This window comes from Mastigoproctus giganteus, chromosome 2 (genome assembly GCF_048544385.1).
Source record: "Mastigoproctus giganteus isolate SK-2022 chromosome 2, ASM4854438v1, whole genome shotgun sequence".
Taxonomy (NCBI): Eukaryota; Metazoa; Arthropoda; class Arachnida; order Uropygi; family Thelyphonidae; genus Mastigoproctus; species Mastigoproctus giganteus.
In genome coordinates this window covers 140,864,378-140,887,529 of record NC_143576.1, presented here as the reverse complement: position 1 = coordinate 140,887,529, position 23,152 = coordinate 140,864,378, and the positions used below count along the sequence as shown (strand labels likewise).

The following is a 23,152-nucleotide window of genomic DNA, read 5'->3' as shown; positions in this document are numbered from 1 at the left end:
GCAATAGCCACACTTACAAAGGCTTTAACCCTGTCTGTGTACAACAAGCATTTGGGCTACTTCAACATAACCACACCCTCTGTAACATGATCTGTAGGTGCTATTTTCTATGCAGTGGAGAACAATTGGTATCATATTGGATAAATTGGGCTACACATGCTGACTTCTTGTAAACTGATCTATGCATGCAGGAACCAACTCTCCAAACAATACATCCAAGAAACACCATTTGGTGTTTCTTGGATGTATGGTCTGCTTCAAATTCAGCATTAAAGTATAAAAATGTAGAAAGATTACTAATCTACAGGTGGGAATTCCTCTCCCACCCCTTTAGAATAATAGAAAAGACATAAAAATAAGATTTCCAGACTCTAATGGGAAAGTATAACTGATCAAAATTTTTCTCTCTATCCATTGCAATAGCAGCTATGAAAGCACTGATTGGAGAACCCATGGCAGAGTACTTTATATCCACTTAAATATGCATCCATTGAACACAATGTCCAGTGGATAAGATATAGAGTTTCTCTGAAAGACTGCAGGTACTGCAACAAAAAAAAAGCTTTTACAAATATCTGTCACATTAAGACAATCCCCATTTGTAAACTGGTCTTTCTTTCCAAGTCATGCTGGAAAAATGGCACCCACTTTACAATTGCCTGTACCACATTCAGTTCAATATGTTCAACCAACAGAATGTGACACAGTTGAGGATCAATGTAACCAATACCAACATAAAAATAAATAAGAACTTCATTATCATCCAGTATGACAGTTTACTCATGAGGAGACATGTGTTCTCCCTCACCAGACAATTAATGGAATTATTCAGTTGCTGTTAGTATGCTAGATGAAACAGATCCTAGAGGAGAGTAGTGCATTGAAAGTTTTTAAGTGGGAGACTGGATTGCCTCAAGGACTAGGGAAACAGAATTTTTCCAGCAGCTGGAAAAATTTGCAAAGGAAACATTGTAGATACAGTAAAACCCAGATAAGAAGTTTTCCAAAGGACTGGAGGTTTAGAACTTCTTACACAGGAAAACTTCTTAGAAGGGAAAGGGATCTAAGGGTATGAAATATTAACTACACAAATAAAAATGAAAAGATACACATCATCATCATCATCATGAACTTGGTCCGACTTAGGTCTTTTAAGACCTGTTCCGTTGTAGCTCTTGGAGGTGGTCTTGATCTCGCCATCGTTGTCTTGGTTGACTAACTCTTGCCTGTAGGTTTGTAGTTAAAAGCTAATTTTTTTTTTACTTTTTTTGGGACCTGGTCTGGGTTTATACACATACATAAGTTAAAGATGATTTTTAAGTACTATTTTAAAATTTATAAAAATTTTACTCTGCCTATGGGAAACATTTTTAAACTGAAGATTTCTAATTGCTTAACATTCTGCTATTGGTAAACTCATTACCAAGTTGGAAGAATGAGCTTCTTTGGAGTTTCAACATACCTTAAAAGGTCACAATTACAGTAAGACAGAGCAACAATCCACTAAGTAATTCAGAACTCTTCACAACCATCAGAACATAACACTCAATGTGGTCTATGTATCCAATTATGTATATCGATGAAAACAATTGCAATATGTCACTTCCATTATATCAAAATGTTTATACTAAAAAGGTTTTAGCACTGAAAGCCTCAGACTATGGGAAATTCACTAATCGAACAAGTTAGTGCTTAGCATCATTTTAGTTGGTAGCAAACCACTGAAGTAGATGAAATGGCATCATTTTTGTTATATCTCATACCGTGAATGCATTCGCAATGAGTTGCCCTGATATTGATTGAACTACCTCGAATAAGCAACGCTTTGACAATGGATTCTCGAATAGGTAAACTTCACCAATGGATTCTCGGCAGATACTACCACCCCACAGCCCCTGGGTGGTGGTTTCTGCCAAGAATAAGTAAGTAACATTAGTCTTCTCCATTGGTGAAGCGTCACTTTTGGACGTAATGCAATATCAGGGTAGCTCTTGAAGGCATTCACAATATGATATATAACAAAAACGATGCCATTTCACCTAGTTTGGTGGTTTACTGAGTTACAATGATGCTTGGCACTAACTTGTTCGATTACCAAATGTTTATATCGTTTAATAGTTTTTAATATTAAAAATAAATAATTTCTATATTTATAAAAAGTATTAAATGGAAAAAAAGTCATAATAATACACTGTGGATTCTTTATCACAAACTTTTTATGCAGGAAAACATTTTACCTGGGAAACTTCTTACGCAGGAAAATAATACATTACAATATATACAGTAGAAATTGAGACCTAAGAAACCAAACCTAGTATAGGAGAAAACTTCTTCTGTGGGAATTTCTTATCAGGGTTCTACTGCATTTTGAATGGTATGTAGCAAACAGTGTCTCACTGTAACATGTTTGAGTGGCACCACACTCACAGAAAATCAGTTCATGGAAAATCATGAACTGCTGGAAGTTGATCCAGGCAGGGTAGAATGAAGAAAACATAAAAGAGATGCAAGAGGATGTGCATTCTGATTGTCATCAGGCAGTAGAAATGACTAAAGAGAAAATATGACTTATGGTTGGCAATTGCCACATCATACCAAGAATGCTTATGCAGGAACTATGCAACAACAGTTTAGTGGTGAACTTCCAAACTCATCAACACAACAGATATTATCTGTATCTTCTCTGAAAGACGGTTTGGCACCAAAAGTTAGTATTTCTATTCAATTCCCATGCAAGATAAATGACAATTCTAAAACTTATATCACTAACAAGAAGTTACAAGAGAAATTAGAAAGAGAGGGAGATAGATAGCACTGGGTATTTTTTGACTGACAAGCATAATACATCACTAGTTTATTCCTAAGGGTATTATAATCAACAAGAAGAGTTAATGAAGGTACTCACCTGCTTACAGAAGGCAACTCACCGAAGCATCCTGAAATGTGGGTAACCAAATACTGGATGCTTCTATGTGACAATGACCTGACACACTAGTCACTGCTTATGCATCTTGTGTATCAGCAACTCCCAAAGAGCATGGTACCATGGTGCTTTCAACCTCCTCTATACTCTTATGATCTTGCACTGTGTGATTTTTATTCCTTTCCACAGATGAAGGATACATCAAGGAGGCAGCAGAGATTCAAAAGGCTTTGATGAATGTTGTGCGTGATGGCTTCCAGAAATGTTTCAAAACAACTATACGAATACTGGCAGAATTTGGTAGCTGCCAAGGAAAGACAGACAGCATTTTTAAAGCAAATGTATTTAAGAGATTCCTGATGCCACTAGAGATATGGTTCTGTCCTGGAACTTATGAAAATTGCTTTATACATGTAATGGTTTCAGGTGTATAACCTACCAGAGGGACAAAGGGATTGGTGTCATTTATGGCACCAGTTCTTATGGTATTTTAATTTATATACAGGAGGGCCTCGATTAACGTGATTAATTCGTCCCGCGAGCACATCGCGCAAAACGGAAACGAATATAATCGAATATAATAACCAATAGGAAAAATTATAATTGGTCCTTGACCTTCTGGAATGTCCATAAAAAATTTTAAAAATACCTTTTAAATAACTTTTTAACTGTATACAATGTAAAAGATAATGAAAATAATTATGGAATTAAATGTTTATTGCATAAAACAGCGGTTCCCAAACTGCACGCCGCAAAATATTTTAAATTTTCGAGGGAAACACAGCAACACTCGACATCTGTCGGACACCATGCAAACTACTAGCTCGAGGTATTTCACAGTTTCAACATTTCTTATTAAGTTGTTTGGACCTAACAACTAAGCGGAACTGTTAGGTATTTCTTTTGGTCTGAGTGCACCTTGAAAAAATTACTGAGACACTAAGAGCGCCATGAACCGAGAAAGTTTGGGAACCTCTGACATAAAATACACAATGAAGAAATGACTGTTGCGGAAATATTTGAACAGTGTTGAATTTCTCTTTTCGTCAATCAATTTCCGATAGCCGACAACAATCTTCTCTGGGCCCTGGCGAAATAAATATCGCAGAGAACCTCAAACCTTTTGTTTGAGGTTCTCTGCGATACGAAAGATTTCATCTAATTCTTTTACCGTTATCTCCTTCGCGATAACATTTTCATCTGGCTCATTTAAAAGTTTGAATTTTTATGCAAGTGTGCATTGACTTTATTAGCAGGAGACAAACAAGTAACACATCTTCTTCCGATGGAACACACCGAGGCGGGCAGCAGGCAAACGTTTGTTTATTGACGGTACTACTCGCGGTAAGCTTAACGCATGATTCAAATCTTTTTCAACTATCACGTAAAAAAAAAAAAGATTGCGTTAACTGGAAATTTGCAACGTGTAAAGTGAAAAGTGGTATAATTTTTCAAATAGCGTTAACTGAAATTCGTGTTAATCGAACTCGCGTTGCGCGAGGCCTTCCTGTAGTTTTCTTGTGTATTATGTCTGCACACAAAGGGGTGAGCTCTGCACACATGGGGTGAGCTCCATGTTGTGTGTGGGGCTGAAAAACTCGAAATAATTCACAATGAAAAACTCTACTCCCTCTAGTATGGTTTGTGAATGCAACATTCTTCAAAGCCTTCAGAACTTCTCTTGTACCTCTGAAGTAAAATGTCTTTACCTGTGGAAAGGGGTAAAAATCACACATACATATGATACATTTAATTTCTTAATTTGGAAAAGAATGCACATAAACTCACAATAAGTTCTGCTGAACAGTTAGTTTAATGAAACTGAATTACTATACTAATCAATTTCAAACTATTCCCTCCATCTGAGACGGGTAACTACAACCCAACCAAAGATGAAGTCTTTGCAAATTAAGTAAAGCCTCCGATGTAAATCAAGCTCCCACCTCACCAACTGAGCGGCAAGTGGCAAAATCACTACACTGTCACAGAGGACCCAGACAGTTGGCTATAAACAATGAGAGTTTATATTCTTCAACCCCAAACACAGGAAATTATTAGATAGTGAGGACTCCTAGATTTTTGAACCTTGGGTAAGCCATAAAATTATAGTAAGCTGCAAGCTCAAGACAGAAATTCCAAAATATTATCTTACAACAAACCAATTCATATTTTTATTGATGTGAATCATTTGTGTGGATTAGTGCAAACAAATATTACAATAAAAATAAAGTAAAAATTTGTTTTTCATTGTAATTAGGAATTTTTCTTGATCTTCAAGTGTAATTTATAATAGAGGAATCCAACTGCCTTCTGAAAAATATTTCTTTTATCCTCTTTTCTGACAAACTGCCAAAGAAATATTACAGATCTCAGTCATGGAAAACATTTTAATCTGTGTTTTTCATCAATTACCATATTTTATAGGGTGTACCCTCCCCAAGTTTATTTGTACAAAACAGCAATTTTTGTTTTTTTGAAAAAACAGATACAACAGAAACTTTTAGAAAAATAAATAAATAAATAAAAATAATATGGGTACTAGAAAATTATTTTGGATTTTACTAATAATCCAATTATAAATTAAAAGCAATAGATAAGGAAGACTGACAACATATAAGAGATATCCTGCCAATGCTGAGCTGGATTTAAAGTTTAATTTTAATAACTAGAAAGTTTTAACTGCTTTAAGAATTTCTTCAGTTAAATCATACCTCTTTTCAACTTCCATTTGTTTTCCTTCTTCAGTTACATCTATATTTTAATGGTAGGTATATCACTGACAGACTTAATCCACTTGTTACAGATAAAACTGAAATGGATGACCAACTGTCAGTTCTCCACTAACAAATTTCACGATGACACACTTCATTTGTTCAGTTCTTGTGTATTTGTAGCATCTATCATTTATCCAGTGCCTATTTTTCTCTCACACAAGATCTACATGATTTGTTAATAGCAATATCCAAGGCTGCAACTTTTTAATCAGACCACCACAAATCATTGCCAACTTTTAAAATTAGTGTTTTTCATCAATTTTGCACTTTTCACTTTCTCAATTAAGTGAGCTCTGAAGGAATCTACCATTAAAAGAAAAGTTGATACAAAAAATCTACATTTTTGCATTCTCCAACCTTTTTCTAAGTATTTTTGACTTCTCTATCCATCCCCTTTCTTTAGCCTCAACCTATTATCCGCTCTGGAAAAGGCTTGTTGGGGACAAAATTTATTTTAGAAAAAAAACAGTAGAACAATCTGGAGGCATCTAGTCATATGTTACCAATAAAATGACAATAGGACTTGATTTTTTGTGGCTGTTATCCTGACTGACACCTCTTTCATCCCCTTGGAATGCATTATTCTTGACGTTTGTGTTGAAAACTTAATGGCACCTCATTGAATTCCAAAGTGAGGTGTTAAAGACCATTTAGTAGGACCAATTGATGATGTTACTAACAGCAAATTCTAAATGGGAAGCATTCAGGAACATAGTCACTACAGCTACTAGGCTTTTTATACCAACTAAGAAATACTGTTCAAGGCTTCAACCTAAATGAATGTCAGATGAACTAATGAAACTTGTGGCAGAGGGAAAAAAATGCATGGATGCATATAAAGTACAGTCGGTCCTCGTATAACACGATAGTTGTGTTCCTAGAAACCCTTGTGCAATGCAAAATTGTGCAATATAAATAACAGGCCTTATGGGAAAAACAGGGCTAGGTGCCAACCACCCAAGATGGAACATACATTTGTAACAAAAACATTACCAAACACAATAAATAATCGTAATAAAATACGTATTTTATTACGATTATTAAGTAATAAAATACCGTTAATGATTTTGCTCTATCATAAGCAAACTTGTTCTTTGTTTGATCTTCTATCCAAACAGATGACAGAAGTTCCATCTCTTCCAATTCTTTGTCTTGATCTAATGGATTTTGTTACATTTGAGTTGTTCCTGCTGTGAAAGTTGCTTTTATTTTCTCTGAATTCTTTTTAATTGTTCTCAGTGTTGCCTCATTTAGGCCTGTAGCACATGCAATATTACATGTTCTTTAATTTCGCTCAAAGCATTTTACAATTTTGTATTTTTCCTCTATCGACAGAGGCAAACTGGCCATAAGCCTTAGTGGGAAAATCCTGGTGAGCCGGAAGCCGATGAAGGCCGGTGTGATTTTGGCCATAAAAACTAGTATAAGGCCGCTACAAGTTTTCCCCGGTAAGAATTTTTTACCATCCACCTCTGTCTATCAATATTGCTTTTCTTTTTCTCTTTGAATCTGTAGTATCTTCCCAGGAAGCTTCCTTTTTACACTTTTTTCAAGTATTTTACTCATTGTTAGGGAATAAAGCACAATGCTATTCAATGTACAGTATATTTTTATGTTATGTATTTTGTTACTAATGTTCTGTACGCCCACTTAACTTTTAGTATCCCCAATTCATTTCTCTATTTTTCTAATACTTTATTTAACTTATTCATTATTATTGTACTCTTATTTTTTTGGTCTATTCAGGCAACTTTGTCTTTACATTACATTGTTAACCCCTGGCCATTTGTGCCGTGATAGGCAGTTGCAACTGCACTACTATGTACATCACTATTTCTCTTTGCAATAAAGATTTCTCTCTCAATTACAGTATTAAAAGGACAAAAATGAGGAGGCACCCTTGATACACCTAAACAAAGCTACGTGCGTGTAGCAACTGAATAAACAACACTGTAAAGGCAGAAACACAATATTATCACCTCACGCTAGCTCACATTTTACTAAAGCATATTTCTGGAGGTCACTACCATAAAACCGTAAAAACAATTTCCAGTTGCATTCCTAAATGGGTAGTAAACTTGATCAAATTGCATTTGCGATAATACCGATAGCTGGAATTGTGGGTTTTTACGTTATTATGGTGAAGTGTGTTTCCCTGTCACTGAAATCTTCAATCATATAAAAAACATATACAGTAAACCCTCGCTATTCGCGGGGGTTACGTTCCTGAGAAATGTCGCGAATACCGAAAACGCGAATACTGAGTTATGGCTCCCATAGTAATAAAGGGGTTCCGTTCCAAAGTATGAAATATATAAGAAAAACTAGTCTAAAATTTTGTCTATGTATGTATTATATGTACCTTCATAATATGACAGTACATAGTGAAATGCAAGCATATGGCATCGAAATGAAAATAAGAAACAATTTAATATTAAATGTAATATTTATTAGAAATTTCAAACAAATCTTTCAAATCAGCACCTCTGCTAGCAAAAAAAAACATCCCGCCAGTGCTATCACCAGTTTCGCTAAAGTGTTGATAAAGAAGTTTTGCCTTTTCACGAATGATGAGTGAACTTAACGGAATTTTATTTTGAATTCGGTCTTCTATCCACAGATTTAAAGCTTTTCCATTTTTTTTAATTTAACATCACGAGTTACAGAGCAAATTTTTGAAGCAATTAGCGTGGTTTCACGGACACTACGGCAGATTTTTTCTTCCGATTTCTTGATTGATCGTACTGTTGACTCATTGATTTTATAACGTTTTGCCACTGAGGAGACACTTTCACCATTAGAAATTTCGTCTAATAACTCAATTTTATTCGCTAGTGTCATCACCTTCTTTGATATTTTCACATTTCTCTTTTTTATTCGTAGCCATATTTTTGTAGGGGTTAGAAAGAACTTGACCACAATAAAGTCACTTTCTTCCGTTAACGCACTCGAAAAAGTCTGTTTTACACTGCAAAACGGTAGAGTTATCATTTTTGTAAGCATATCAATTTATAAATTGATAAACATATAAATTAAAATCAAATGACGAAACCTTCCATGACTAACACATACTGAACAAGGATTAGCGAGAAACATCCACGCTCGCGATTTTTTCACCCCTCTCCCCCACCCACTGAGCGGTTTTGACCGGGAAAGATAATTTTAGCCACGCCCATGTTTTTTATGGCGGAAAATATTCACGGCGTTTTAAAATTCACTTTTTTTTAGGTTTCATTTTATATTAAATCGGCGATCGCGAATACCAATACCGCGAACAGCGGGGGTTTACTGTATACATTTTCAGAATCTTCTCTTCATTCCTATTGTGCTGTGTTCAGTTGGGGTGATTCCTGTGTTTAACTGTCATTTCTTGTAAATGACAAAATAATTTTGCATTTACTATCCATCTCTTGATATAAAATAATTCATATCAGGGGATGAATAGGTGAATTTCAGGAAAATTTTTATATTTTTTCACATAAAAGATGACTGCATAAATTGGAGCAGCGTGACTTTAAGATCAAGTTACTGCTATGGATAAAAATATAATTGAGTTGGAGAAGACAGTGGGTGGTTGATTGCAGGAACAAACTTCTGCCTGTTGTTGTGGAAGTGGATAGTTTGAATTAATTCAAGGAAGGACTAGACAAACTACTGGAGGGGATGGATAGGTGAAATGGGAAGTTGTTTTTTTTTCCCCTGATACTGTACAAACTTGCTTTCTTGCATCATCTGCCACTACTAATACTATAAGGTGACATGAGTAATTACAGATCAGTTTGCTTAACATCTGGTTATTAATGAACACTACTCTTCATGCACTAATGTTATTAGTGAAGTACCCCAGGGTTAAGTGCTTGGCCCATTGTTGTTTTCTATATTTATTAATGATATTGATGAAGGTGTACCAGTCTTAATGTCTAAGTTTGGAGATTATACAAAGTTCAACAGAGTGGTTAATAACAGTAATCACAGAATGCTACTGCAACAAGATCTATAAAATTAGGTAGATGGACTGAGAAATGGCTACTGAAGTTAAACATTGACAAATGCAAAGTACTGCGTATGGATAACAGTAATCCCAGGGCAATGTACCAACTGTGTGATACTACACTCACTCAGGGTAGCAGAAAATGAAAAAGATCAGGGGTAATTGTGCAGTCACATATGAAGTTCTCTGGGCAGTGCAGACAGGCTACCCGGACAGATCTTGGGGTTTTGTCAATGATATACAGAATTTTTGCTAGCAAAAGAATTATCTCATTGCATAAGGCAATGGTGAGGCTACATTTTGAGTACTGCATACAGGTGTGGAAGCCTCATTTTAGGAAGAATGTAGAGCTGCTCAAATGGGAACAGAGAAGTGCAACAAGACTAGTAAGGGGAACAAAGGGGCACTCTTATAAAGAAAGGTTTCAGTTCTGCAAATTCCAGCATGTGGAAACTAAGCATCTGCAAGGTGATCTGATTTAAGAGTTTAAGGCTTTCAATGGCTTGATCAATGCTGATGGAATCCTTTCTCTTGCTCAGACTATGCATATGAGGGGACAAATTCAAATTGAGGAAGGGTGGTTGCAGAACAGATGTGCCGAAGTTCACCTTTAACCAGTGGGTGGTTGATTGCAGGAACAAACTTCCACCTATCGTTGTGGAAGTGGATAGCTTGAATAAATTAAAGGAAGGACTAGACAAACTATTGGAAGGGATGGATAGGTGAAATGGGAAGGTGTTTTTTTTTTTCCCTGATACTGTACAAACTTGCTTTCTTGCCACTAATAATACTAAAAGGTGAGATGAGTAATTACAGATCAGTTAGTTTAATATCTGTTCCAGAGAAAATATGTAGTCTGGTTAAAGAAATAATGTAGGACCATCTAGACAGCAATGCTATTTTACTGCAGTCACAGCATGGATTTATTGTAGGACAATCTAGTCTGACCAATCTGATTGTTTACTCTGATGCAGTAACAAAGAAAATGGATGTAAAAAATAATTTTGATATCATATACTTAGATTTCAGGAAGACTTTTGATAATGTTGCACATAAAAGACATCTGTACAAACTGGGGCAATATGGCATTAAGGGCAAGTTGCTGCTATGGATAAAAGGATGATTGAGTGGGAGAAGACAAAGTGGTTATCAATGGACACTGCTCTTTGTGGACTAATGTCATCAGTGGAGTCCCCCCCCCAGAGTTCAGTGCTGGGCCAATTGTTGTTTTCAATACAGGCAGTTCTCGACTTTACGAGTTAATTTGTTCTGGCGCGCGCTCGTAAAGCAGGAATTTATTTCCCATAGACCTAATGTTAAAAATAAGGGTTACGTTATCAACAATGAAATTACTTAGCTAATTAGTTTGTTTAAACAATGATTGATTTATCCAAAAAAATGAAAACGTAGCCTGTAAAATCATGCAAATTATAATAATAGAGAAATTATTTATGACTTACAAATGTTAAAGAATGTTTATTCTTCATCATCATTGACTAAATGCACACTTGTTGATCACTCATTATTAGCTCGGCACTCGTTGGTTTGTTGCACAAGGAGTCTTCTTCAGAAATGCTTCAAGAGGCATTTATTTCCAAGATAATCTTCTCTTTTCTTTATAAATTTCAATAGCATGCATAAGTATTTTTTAATGGAATGCACAAATTGCAACTAACATGATTTGCGCAGAGTAATGAAGTAAGTTTACAATTTGCGCAGAGTAAATTTACAAATCTAAAAAAAAAAGGAATGAAGAGAAGATTCTGAAAATTTGTTTTTTACACGATTGAAGATTTCATTAAGGGCAAACACATTTCACCATAATAACGTAAAAACCCACACAATTCCAGCTATCGGTATTTTCATAAATGTAATAACATCAAGTTTACTCATCATCATCATCAGCCATTTTCAATCCACTGCAGGATGAAGGCCTCTCCAGCAACTTTCCAGTTCCTTCTGTTTTGAGCACTGGCCATCCATTTACTACCCAAAAACTCATGAATTTCATCTATCCATCTCCGCCTTTGTCTTCCAGGTTTTCTTCTAGCTCCTCTTGGGTACCATTCTGTTATTTTCTTAGTCCATCTGTCATCATGTCTTCGAGCTATGTGTCCTGCCCAAGACCATTTTAGTTCTTTAGTTTTGATAAGAATGTCCTTTACTTGAGTTTGCTGCCTAATCCATGTGTTTCTCTTCTTATCTAACAGTCTGATTCCCAATATAATTCGTTCCATTCTTCGCTGTGTAGTTCTTAGCTTCTCTTCCATTCTTTTGGTGAGTGCCCAAGTTTCACTTCCATAAGTCATGGTGGGGAGTATACATTGGTTCATTATTTTACATTTCAGACAAACTGGGATATTGCTCTTCAGTATGTGACTATATTTCCTGAATGCTATCCATCCAAAATTTATTCTTCTCTTGACTTCCAGCCATTTATCATTATTACAGCTAATAACTTGTCCCAGATAAGTATATGACTCCACCTTTTCAATTACTGCTCCTTCAATCATTATTTCCCTTTCCGTGGCATACTTGTTCATCATTACTTTTGTTTTAGCCATATTCATCTTTAGTCCAAAATCCTTACTAACTGTGCATAACTGATTAAGATTTTCCTCTAATTCTTTGGGATCGTGGCTTATGACCACAATGTCATCTGCAAATCGTAAATGGTTTAGGTACTCTCCGTTCACATTGACTCGTTTCTGCGACCAGTCTAATCTTCTGAAAGCTTCCTCAAGGGCAGCAGTAAACAGCTTCGGAGATATTGTGTCTCCTTGTCGAACTCCTTTCTCGATTTTAAATTTGCTACTGTCTTTGTCTAGTCTAATAAAGGATGTAGCACTTTCATATATCTTCTTCAAAATCATAATATATGGAGTATCTATGCCTTGTCTTTCCAGTGCCCGAAACATTGCCTTATGCTGTATGGAGTCAAATGCCTTTTCATAATCCACAAATGCCAGGCATGATGGTGTTTTATATTCATTTGCTTTCTCCATTAGCTGTGATATTATGTGAAGGTGATCCATAGTTGAGAATCCTGTCCTAAAGCCAGGTTGCTCTTTCGGTTGATTCTCATCAAGTATTCTTTCTAATCTGTTAGTAATGACCCTTGTGAACAACTTGTAGATGTGGGATAACAAGCTAATTGGTCTATAATTTCCAATTTCTGATTTATTTCCTTTCTTATGCAGCAAAACTATGATTGCATTATTCCACCGCTTAGGCGTCATGCCTTTTCTAATACATTTTGTGAAGAGCCTTGCCAGTTTTTGTGTTATGTCTCTTCCTCCCAATTTTAACAACTCTACAGTAACTTCATCTTCCCCCCAGGGCTTTCTGATTCTTCATTTTCTTCAATGCATGTTCTACCTCATCAGGAAGATTATCGGGTATGTCGTATGTGTTGCTACTTTGCAATCCATCTTCCCCACTGCTGGCATCATTCCCTCGCTCCTTGTATAATTCTCTATAATAGTCTTCTGCTATTTGAAATATGCCTTCTCTGCTGTTTATAAGTACACCATCGCTATTCTTCAGTTTCAGTATCATTTTTCTTTCTGTATTACTGCTCATGGCTGCTGATTTAAATCCTTTGTTTTCCCTTAATGCTTTTTCTACTTTTCTTGTGTTAAATCTTCTTATGTTCTCTCTGAGTCTCTTTCTAATGGCTTTGCATAACTCGGTATACTCAAATTTTCTCCCTGTCAGTGTTTTTCTTGCTCTTCATCTGTTGTCTTCAGTTCATCATGACAAGTGTTTCTTGACTAATTTTTTCTTCTTTGGATTTCTTTTACCTATAGGTTTCTTGGGCTTTATCACTTTCAGCAAGTTGTAATATTCCTCGTCGATATCTTGGTCCTCAGCAGTCTGCAGAAGCTCAAACTTGTTCTTAAGTTCCAGTACATACTGCTTTTTCTCCTCCTCTGTTATCTCAAAGACCTTTGTATTATTTACTCGAGTCAGTTTTTTTCCTTTCCTACATCTATATCAAGTGTACATCTTACCATTTTGTGATCACTTCCAACATTTACCTTATTCAGGACGGTAACATCATTCACAATATATCTTCTGTTAGTGAGGATGAAGTTGATTTCATTAGTTGTTAATCCATTTGGACTCTTCCATGTCCACTTTCTGTTCACCCTTTTCTTGAAAAAAGTGTTCATTACTGACAGTCCTTGAGATTCTGTAAATTCCACAAGTCTTTCAACTCTTTTATTTCTTTCACCAATTCCAAAAATTCCTATAGTTCCTCTTTCTGCACTGTTTTGCCTTTTTCCAACCTTAGCATTGAAGTCCCCATAATAATAGTGTAATGGGTTTTCTGCTCATCTAGAAGACTCTCAATTTCGGTGTACATTTCTTCAACCTCTTCATCATCATGGCTCGATGTTGGTGCATAAATCATTATAATCTTTAGCTTGTACCTCTTAGAAATCTTGAGGATTAGTCTTGACACCCTTGGTGATGTACTTTTGAATTCCAAAATGTTATTTTTAAAATCTTTATGGACCAGAAAGCCAACTCCACCTTCACTCCTTTCACTGTTTCCATTGGTGTACAGCAGATTTCCACTTGATAAACTTATAAGTGATTCATTTCTTCTTCTTGTTTCAGCCAAACCGATGATATCCCAATTCACATTTTCTAATTCCTTTTCCAGCTCTAATATCCTGTCTTCACCGATGAGTGATCTTATGTTATAACAGGCCAAGTTCAGTTTCCGTGCATGGCAGCCTGGTCGTACCCAGAGATTCTTAGCACCCTCTGCTTCCACTTTGATCCTCTCACTGCCGTAAGAGGGAGAGTGAAAGCTGCTGGTGACTGAGGGTCATTTGTTTTGTCGTGCTGTCATATGCTGGAGGGTTTGGTCTTTTCCTCTTCACGCTGACCAGGCGTCTTGAAGAGAACCACTCTACATGTTCTTTGCCACCTAAGTGACGTAACAGGGCTTACCATTGAGAAGGTGTGCATGAGTGGATTTTAGGGAGGCAGGCCAACCGGACTTCTCCTAAATCTTCTGTAATAGAGAGATATTGGATCCATCAGTGTTTTAGGCTGAGTGTCTGATAACACACAGGATACCTGTTCCCCTCTAAGCCCCATTTATAATTGCTTGCAGTAACAGAAAAGCCCAATAACCCAGAAAGTGCAAATTGTTTTTTTTTGGTCGTGACTTCCAGAAATGTGCTTTAGAAAAATATCACAAAGCAGTTAAAAATTGGTTCTTTTTATAACATATGATAACGATGAAAGTGTTGTGCGTTTAATGATTTTAATTGGTAACTAATACAATTTACACTATAAAAATGACCTTTTAGGGAGTTATATAGTGAAAATTTGAACTTCCGAGGTCGTGGAATGAATTACCAAAAAACAATGTGTTATTGGATTCACATTACGATATTTTCATGATACAATGGAAACGGATTAATATCGTAAAGCGGGGTACACTGCATTTTATAGCTACATGTGTGGTTTGAAATGCGGTATTTATGAATGTTTAACATTCAGTTTTTGCAATTAATGTTCATATTTTCGATTTTGTTGATACTTGATACTTTAAAAAAAAAACAACTCGTAAACCCAGGAACTTGTAAAGCAAAATCTCGTGAAGCGAGAACTGCCTGTACTTATTATTTTTTATGAAGGTATGTTAATTGGGCTTAATGTTTAAATTTGCAGATGATAGAAAGGTTGGCAGGGTGGTTAATGGCAGTACTCAAGGTAAACTACTTCAACAAGATCTAGAAAAATTAAGCATTGAGCTGAGAAATGGCAGTTAAAGTTAACATTGTCAAATGCAAGGTACTGCATATGGGTAGCAGTAATTCCAGATTAACATACCAACTGTATGGTACTGCACTCAGGGAAGTGGAAAAGATCTGGTAATACTACTGACATAGCCCAAGCGGTTTCTGATTTAGTTCTCATTCATGACCCTATTCAATGTATGGTTCAATAATTATATATTGATTTTTTAATCTCAGTGAGCTTTCATTAAATTTTCGTTCTAATGAATTCTTGCAGGGAAGTGTCTTTTTCATAATTGTCATAGCTTGCCTAATCATGCAAATTTCAACAACCATATTAAATAACAAATATATGAAATGGGTACTTACACTCACAGCCAGTACCAGCTAATAACAGTTTGTCTTTTGGAATATACTGTCTAGCACATTTAACAACTTGAATCCTTTCTTCTTCATTAAGGCATACATTCTCCCCATTTGATCCCAACAAAAGATAGCCTTTAATAAAATGATAGAATTAAGCACTAACTATATTCAATAATGAAGATGGTAAAAATAAAAAATTAAAAAAAAACTGCACATGCATTCAATGGATACTTTTTAACCTTTATCTGTAAAGAAAAGTATACATCGGGGACTTTTCTCAGGCAATAGATTGTGCCATGAAGTGCACACCTTTACGTTGTATTTATTTTTAAATAAAACTGTTTTATACCTATAACATCAAATAATTTATTTATGCAATATACTTTACTTGACTGGATTAGCAAAATATCAGGCTTCACTAGAAGTATTAGCAAAATTATAGTATCAGAATTTCTCGGCATTTACTAGTCACTGATTATTTGATCGTGTATATAATGTAAATTTAAAGTTAAGAGCGTTCTGAATATAATATTTGTAAAAAACTTAGTTGTGATACTAGAACATTACACTAGAAATATTAGCATAATTATAGTATCAGGATTTATCAGCATTTACTAGTCCCTGACTGGTTGTGTATATAATAAAAGTTTTATAGTTAAGAGTATTTAGAATCAATAAATTATTTGTAAGAAAGTTGTGATATATCTTATTTCATTTCATGGTGAATATGATTTAGTTTCCAGTGAAAAAGTTGCTTATTAATGATGACAAAAGTTCTACCATTCCAAAAGTTTTATAATGGAAGAAAAATTGAAATGGGCCAAACATCGAAATTGAAATGGGCCAATGCTAGGAGTTTAGTAAATAAATTTGATGAATTTGAGGTATTGCTCAAAACATCAAAGGCAGATATTGTGGGGATTTCAGAGACGTGGTGTCACACAGATATAAGGAATGCAGAACTGGAATTTGGGGAGTACGATGTCTACATAAGGGATAGACAGAATAGGAAGGGAGGAGGGGTTATGCTATTAGTTAAGAAATACATAAAATCCAAGGAAGTGAAGCCAGTCGACATTGCTGGACAGTGCAGTGTCGAGTCAGTTTGGTGTGACATAAGCATTGGGAGATCAAAATTGAGAGTAGGAATGTGTTATATGCCTAATGACTCTGATGAGTATAATAAGGAACTGTACAGGGAAATAGAGTGGGCCAGTAAATCAGAGAGTCTTATAATGGGGGGATTTTAATTTCCCAGATATTGACTGGAATTTGGGGGCTGGTCACTCACACACTAGCAAGGCTTTTGTGGATTTATTGGATGATTGTTTTCTACATCAGCATGTTCGGGAGGCAACTAGAGGGAGTAATACTCTTGATTTGATTATCAGTAGTGATTCTTCATGCATTAAGAATCTGCAGGTAAATGAACCACTAGGTGGCAGTGATCACAGTGTGCTGAAGTAGAATTTACTCAAAAAGGTAACTACCATCATGGGTAAAGGGAAGGATTTTTGCTTTCGTAAAGGTGACTACGGTGGTCTGAGACAGTATTTAAATTCTATACAGTGGGACCAACTGATGCCGTTACCAACAGGAAATTCAAAATGGGTAGCATTCAAAGAACTTATCTTGGAAGCTACTAGGCTTTACATACCAACTAAGAAATATTGTTCTAGGTTTAGGCCTAAGTGGATGTCAGATGAACTAATGAGACATATGGCAGAGAAGAAAAATGCATGGGATACATACAAATTAACACGTGACACAGAAGCTTATGATAGATACAAATTGATCTGTAACCAAGTTACAAAGGAGGTTAGGCAGGCGAAGGCAGACTACGAGAAATCTGGCAAGGGATGCAAAGAAAAACAGAAAAGAGTTCTTTACTTATGTAAACTCTAGAAGGAAGGGGATGAATCAGATTGGTCCACTTGATATCGATGGGTCAACTGTTGATGATCCTGCTCAGGTAGCTAACATACTAAATGAATATTTTGCATTGACATTCACACATGAGGAGTTATTCAGCGAGGGGGATGCCAGAGGTGTATTCAACTCTGGCAGTATGCTAGAGAATCTTGTAATAACTGGGAGTAAAGTGGAGGAGAAACTGTTGAAGATAAACACAAGAAAGGCACCCGGGGTGGATGGGATCTATCCAGTTATATTAAAGGAGGCAGCAAAGGAAGTAAGCAAACCCTTAGCCATAATTATGAGAGCTTCCTTGGACTCAGGGGAAGTACCCATGGACTGGAGATGTGCAAATGTGACCCTAATTCACAAAGGAGGATCAAAGGGCGACACAAGTAATTATAGACCTGTTAGTTTACCTTCTGTTCACGGAAAATTAATGGAGGCACTGGTTAAAGAAGCACTGCAGGATCATCTAGACAAGACTTCAGTTATAGCTCGGACACAGCATGGTTTTCTTAAGGGGAAGTCTTGCCTGACCAATTTGATTGGATACTACGATGCAGGGAATAACTTTGATATTATATACTTGAATCTTAGAAAGGCTTTTGATACTGTTGCACATGGAAGACTGCTGCACAAATTGGAGCAGTGTGGCATTGGAGGCAAATTGCTGCTATGGATAAAGGGATGGTTGAGGGGGAGAAGACAGAGAGTGGTAATCAATGGACACTGCTCATCATGGCCTAATGTTATTAGTGGAGTCCCTCAGGATTCAGTATTGGGTCCATTATTGTTTTCTGTATTTATAAATGATATTGATGATGGTATATCAAGCTTAATGTCCAAGTTTGCAGACGATACGAAGGTTGACAGGGTTGTCAAGGACACTACTGACACTATGCTACTGCAACAGGATCTGGAAAGGTTGAGCAGATGGGCTGAGAGGTGGCAAATGAAGTTTAACATTGAAAATGTAAAGTACGACATATGGGAAACAGCAACCCCAGAGCAACGTATCAACTCTGTGGTACTAGACTGACAGTGGTAGAGAATGAAAGGGCCCTGGGGGTGGTTGTGCAGGCAGATATGAAATTTTCTGAGCAGTGCAGACGGGCTGCAAGAGTAGCTCATGGTGTATTGTCGATGATATATAGGAATTTTTCTAGCAGGGATAAGGGGTGATTATTCCCTTGTATAAGGCAATGGTCAGGCCACACCTAGAGTACTGTATACAGGTCTGGAGGCCTCATTTCAAGAAGGATGTAGAGATGCTGGAACGAGTACAGAGAAGGGCAACAAGATTAGTGAATGGAACAAAGGAGTGCTCTTACGAAGAAAGGCTTAAGTTTTGCAAATTACAGTGTCTGGAGACTAGGCACCAGCGAGGTGATCTGATAGAGGTGTATAAAGCCTTGAATGGTTTGAGCATGCTCAATGCTGATGGGATTCTTCCTCTTGCTCAGAATAATCACCTGAGAAGGCATAAATTCAAATTAATGAAAGACGGATGTAGGATAGACGTGAGGAAATTTGCCTTTAGCCAGCGGGTGGTTGGTTGGTGGAACAGACTTCCATCCCTTGTCGTGGAAGTTGATAGCCTATATAAGTTTAAGGCTCAGCTGGACAGGTATTTCGAACGAACAGAGGGGTGAAGTGGAAGTGGTTATTTATTTTTTTTTTTTTTTTGGGTGATGCTGCATAAGCTTGCTTTCTTGCATCAAATGCCTCTACTAATGCTAATCTTTAATGGTTTCTGCATTCTTAAATTTTGATAATGAGAACATTTCACTTCCTAATCTGTTCTCATTATCACAACCATTCAACGGTGAAAAAACAATTGTCATGTACAGTACATAATTAAAAAAATACCAGTAGCTTGAATATATAAATAATAGCTACAGCCTGATTTAAAAAATACCAGTAGGTCTTCTTCTGTCTAGTATTAGGCCTAGTGGCCTGTTACTGTCTCTCTCCATCTTTGCAAGGGTCTGTCTCTCCTTCCCCAGGGTTTGTAGTTTAGAATCTCTTTCGGATAGTATCCATCCTCCATTCTCTGTACATGCTGGATCCATCTGTTTCTGTATGAGTCAATAGCATTAGCATTAGTAGAGGCATATGATGCAAGAAAGCAAGTTTATGCAGCATCAGCCAAAAAAAAAAAAAAAACACGCTAACATTTCGCCCCTCCATTCATTCCAAGTATCGGTCCAGCTCAGCCTTAAATTTATTTCGGCTATCAACTTCCACAACAAAGGATGGAAGTCTGTTCCACCAACCACCCACCTGCTGGCTAAAGGCAAACTTCCGCACATCTATTCTACATCTGTCTTTCCTCAATTTGAATTTATGCCCTCTCAAATGACTATTCTGAGCAAGAGGAAGAATTCCATCAGCATTCAGCATGCTCAAACCATTCAAGGCTTTATACACCTCAATCACATCACCTCGCAGGTACCTAGTCTCCAGACACTGTAATTTGCAAAATTTAAGCCTTTCTTTGTAAGAGTAACCCTTTGTTCCATTCACTAATCTTGTTGCCCTTCTCTGTACGTGTTCCAACAGCTCTATATCCTTCTTAAAATGAGGCCTCCAGACCTGTATACAGTACTAAAGGTGTGGCCTGACCATTGCCTTATATAAGGGGATAATCATCTCCTTATCCCTGCTAGAAAAATTCATGTATATCATTGACAAGACATTATGAGCTACCCTTGCAGACCATCTGCACTGTTAGAAAACTTCATATCTGCCTGCACAATTACCCCCAGGTCCTATTCGTTCTCTACCACTGTCACTGTAGTACCACAGAGTTGATACGTCACTCTGGGGTTCCTGATTCCCATATGTAGTACTTTACATTTGTCAATGTTAAACTTCATTTGCCACCTCTCAGCCCATCTGCTCAACTTTTCTAGATCCTGTTGCAGCAGCATACTGTCATTAGTGTCCTTAACAACTCTGCCAACCTTCATATTGTCTGCAAACTTGGACATTAAGTTTGATATACTATCATCAATATCATTTATAAATACAGAAAACAATGGACACAATACTGCACCCTGAGGGAGTCCACTAATAACATTAGTGTACGATGAGCAGTGTCCATTGATTACACCACTGTCTTCTCCCACTCAACCATCCCTTTATCCATAGCAAAAATTTGCCTACAATGCCACACTGCTCCAATTTGTTCAGCAGTCTTCCATGTGCAACAGTATCAAAAGCCTTTCTAAGATCCAAATATATGATATTAAAGTTATTCCCTGCATCCATTTCCTTTGTGACCACATCATAGTTATCCAATAAAATTGGTCAGGCAAGACTTTCCCTTAACAAAACCATGCTGTGTCCTAGCTATAACTGAAGTCTTGTCTAGATGATCCTGCAGTGCTTCTTTAACCAGTGCCTCTATTAATTTTCCTGGAACAGAAGTTAAACTAACAGGTCTATAATTACTTGTGTTGCCCTTTGATCCTCCTTTGTAAATTGGGATCACATTTGCACATCTTCAATCCATGGGTACCTCCCCTCGGTGCAAAAAAGCTCTCATAATTATGGCTAAAGGTTTGCTTACTTCCTTTGCTGCCTCCTTTAATATAACTGGATAGATCCCGTCCACCCCAGGTGCTTTATTATGTTTAGCTTCAACAATTGTCTGCCAGGGTCAAAGGTTGATGACGTTGTAGAGCGAATATCATCTTTTAAGGGCACAAAAGGTGATATAGTTGTACACGTTGGCACTAATGATATTAAGAGTAGGAGAGCGGCAGAATTACTTAACAAGTACAGGTCACTGTTGAACAAAAGCCGAGAATTAGGGTTGAAATTGAAAGTGTCTGCAATTCTGCCCAGACACGATAGGAGGGAGTATATGATGAGAGCCTTGTCGATCAATTCGGCCCTGGAAAGATTGTGCAAGGCTCAAGGGGTAGAATTTTTTTCAGCCTGCACTGTACTTGTTAACAGGAGAGATTGCTTCTACAGGGATGGGATACACTTAAATAGAAAGGGTGCAAGAATATTCGCTGATGCTATCGAGGCAGTGTTAGGTGGGTCGAAAAACTGCTAACTTGGGGGGAGACAAAGACCAATAGATTGACAGTAGCCACTGGCAGAGGTGAAAGAGATTCTTGCACTGCTTCTATTAGAATGAGCAGAAGCCTGAAAAACAAGGTGCATGATATTTCAGAGACTGCTGGGAGCCATTGCGGTACAAGTAAACACATGGGTTGTGTTAGGGTAGCTAAGAATAGAAACAAGTGCAGGTATACTTGCGTGTACACCAATGCTAGGAGTTTAGTAAATAAATTTGATGAATTTGAGGTATTGCTCAAAACATCAAAGGCAGATATTGTTGGGATATCAGAGACGTGGTGTCACACAGATATAAGGGATGCAGAACTGCAATTTGGGGAGTACAACGTCTACAGAAAGGATAGACAGGATAGGAAGGGGGGAGGGGTTATGCTATTAGTTAAGAAACACATAAAAACCAAGGAAGTGAAGCCAGTCGACATCGCTGGACAGTGCAGTGTTGAGTCAGTTTGGTGTGACATAAGCATTGGGAGATCAAAATTGAGAGTAGGAGTGTGCTATAGGCCTAATGACTCTGATGAGTATAATAAGAAACTGTACAGGGAAATAGAGTGGGCCAGTAAATCAGAGAGTCTTATAATGGGAGATTTTAATTTCCCAGATATTGACTGGAATTTGGGGGCTGGTCACTCACACACTAGCAGGGCTTTTGTGGATTTATTGGATGATTGTTTTCTACATCAGCATGTTCGGGAGGCAACTAGAGGGAGTAATACTCTTGATTTGATTATCAGCAGTGATTCTTCATGCATTAAGAATCTGCAGATAAATGAACCACTAGGTGGCAGTGATCACAGTGTGCTGAAGTGGGATTTACTCAAAGAGGTAACTACCATTAGGGGTAAAGGGAAGGGTTATTGCTTCCGTAAAGGCGACTACGATGGACTGAGACAGTATTTAAATTCTATACAGTGGGACCAACTGATGATGTTACCAACAGCAAATTCAAAATGGGAAGCATTCAAAGAACTTATCTTGGAAGCTACTAGGCTTTATATACCAACTAAGAAATATTGTTCAAGGTTTAGGCCAAAATGGATGTCAGATGAACTAATGAGGCATATGGCAGAGAAGAAAAATGCATGGGATACTTACAAATTAACACATGACACAGAAGCCTATGATAGATACAAGTTGATATGCAACCAAGTTACAAAGGAGGTTAGGCAGGCGAAGGCAGATTACGAGAAATCCTTGGCAAGGGATGCAAAGAAAAACAACAAAGAGTTCTTTACTTATGTAAACTCTAGAAGGAAGGGATGAATCAGATTGGTCCACTTGATATTGATGGGTCAACTGTTGATGATCCTGCTCAGGTAGCTAA

At 37.0% G+C, this 23,152-nt stretch overlaps 1 protein-coding gene across 2 annotated transcripts in view; it reads right to left on the bottom strand.

Annotated features, from left to right (window-relative positions):
• Window positions 1–23,152, bottom strand: part of LOC150089620 (4-hydroxy-2-oxoglutarate aldolase, mitochondrial-like) — a 63,262-nt gene that overhangs the window by 31,313 nt on the left and 8,797 nt on the right. For both annotated transcript variants that reach the window (XM_090368693.1, XM_090368692.1), the window contains exon 2: window positions 15,820–15,948. In XM_090368693.1, coding sequence (XP_090224819.1) covers window positions 15,820–15,948 — 129 coding nt within the window. The remainder of the gene's footprint in view (window positions 1–15,819; window positions 15,949–23,152) is intronic.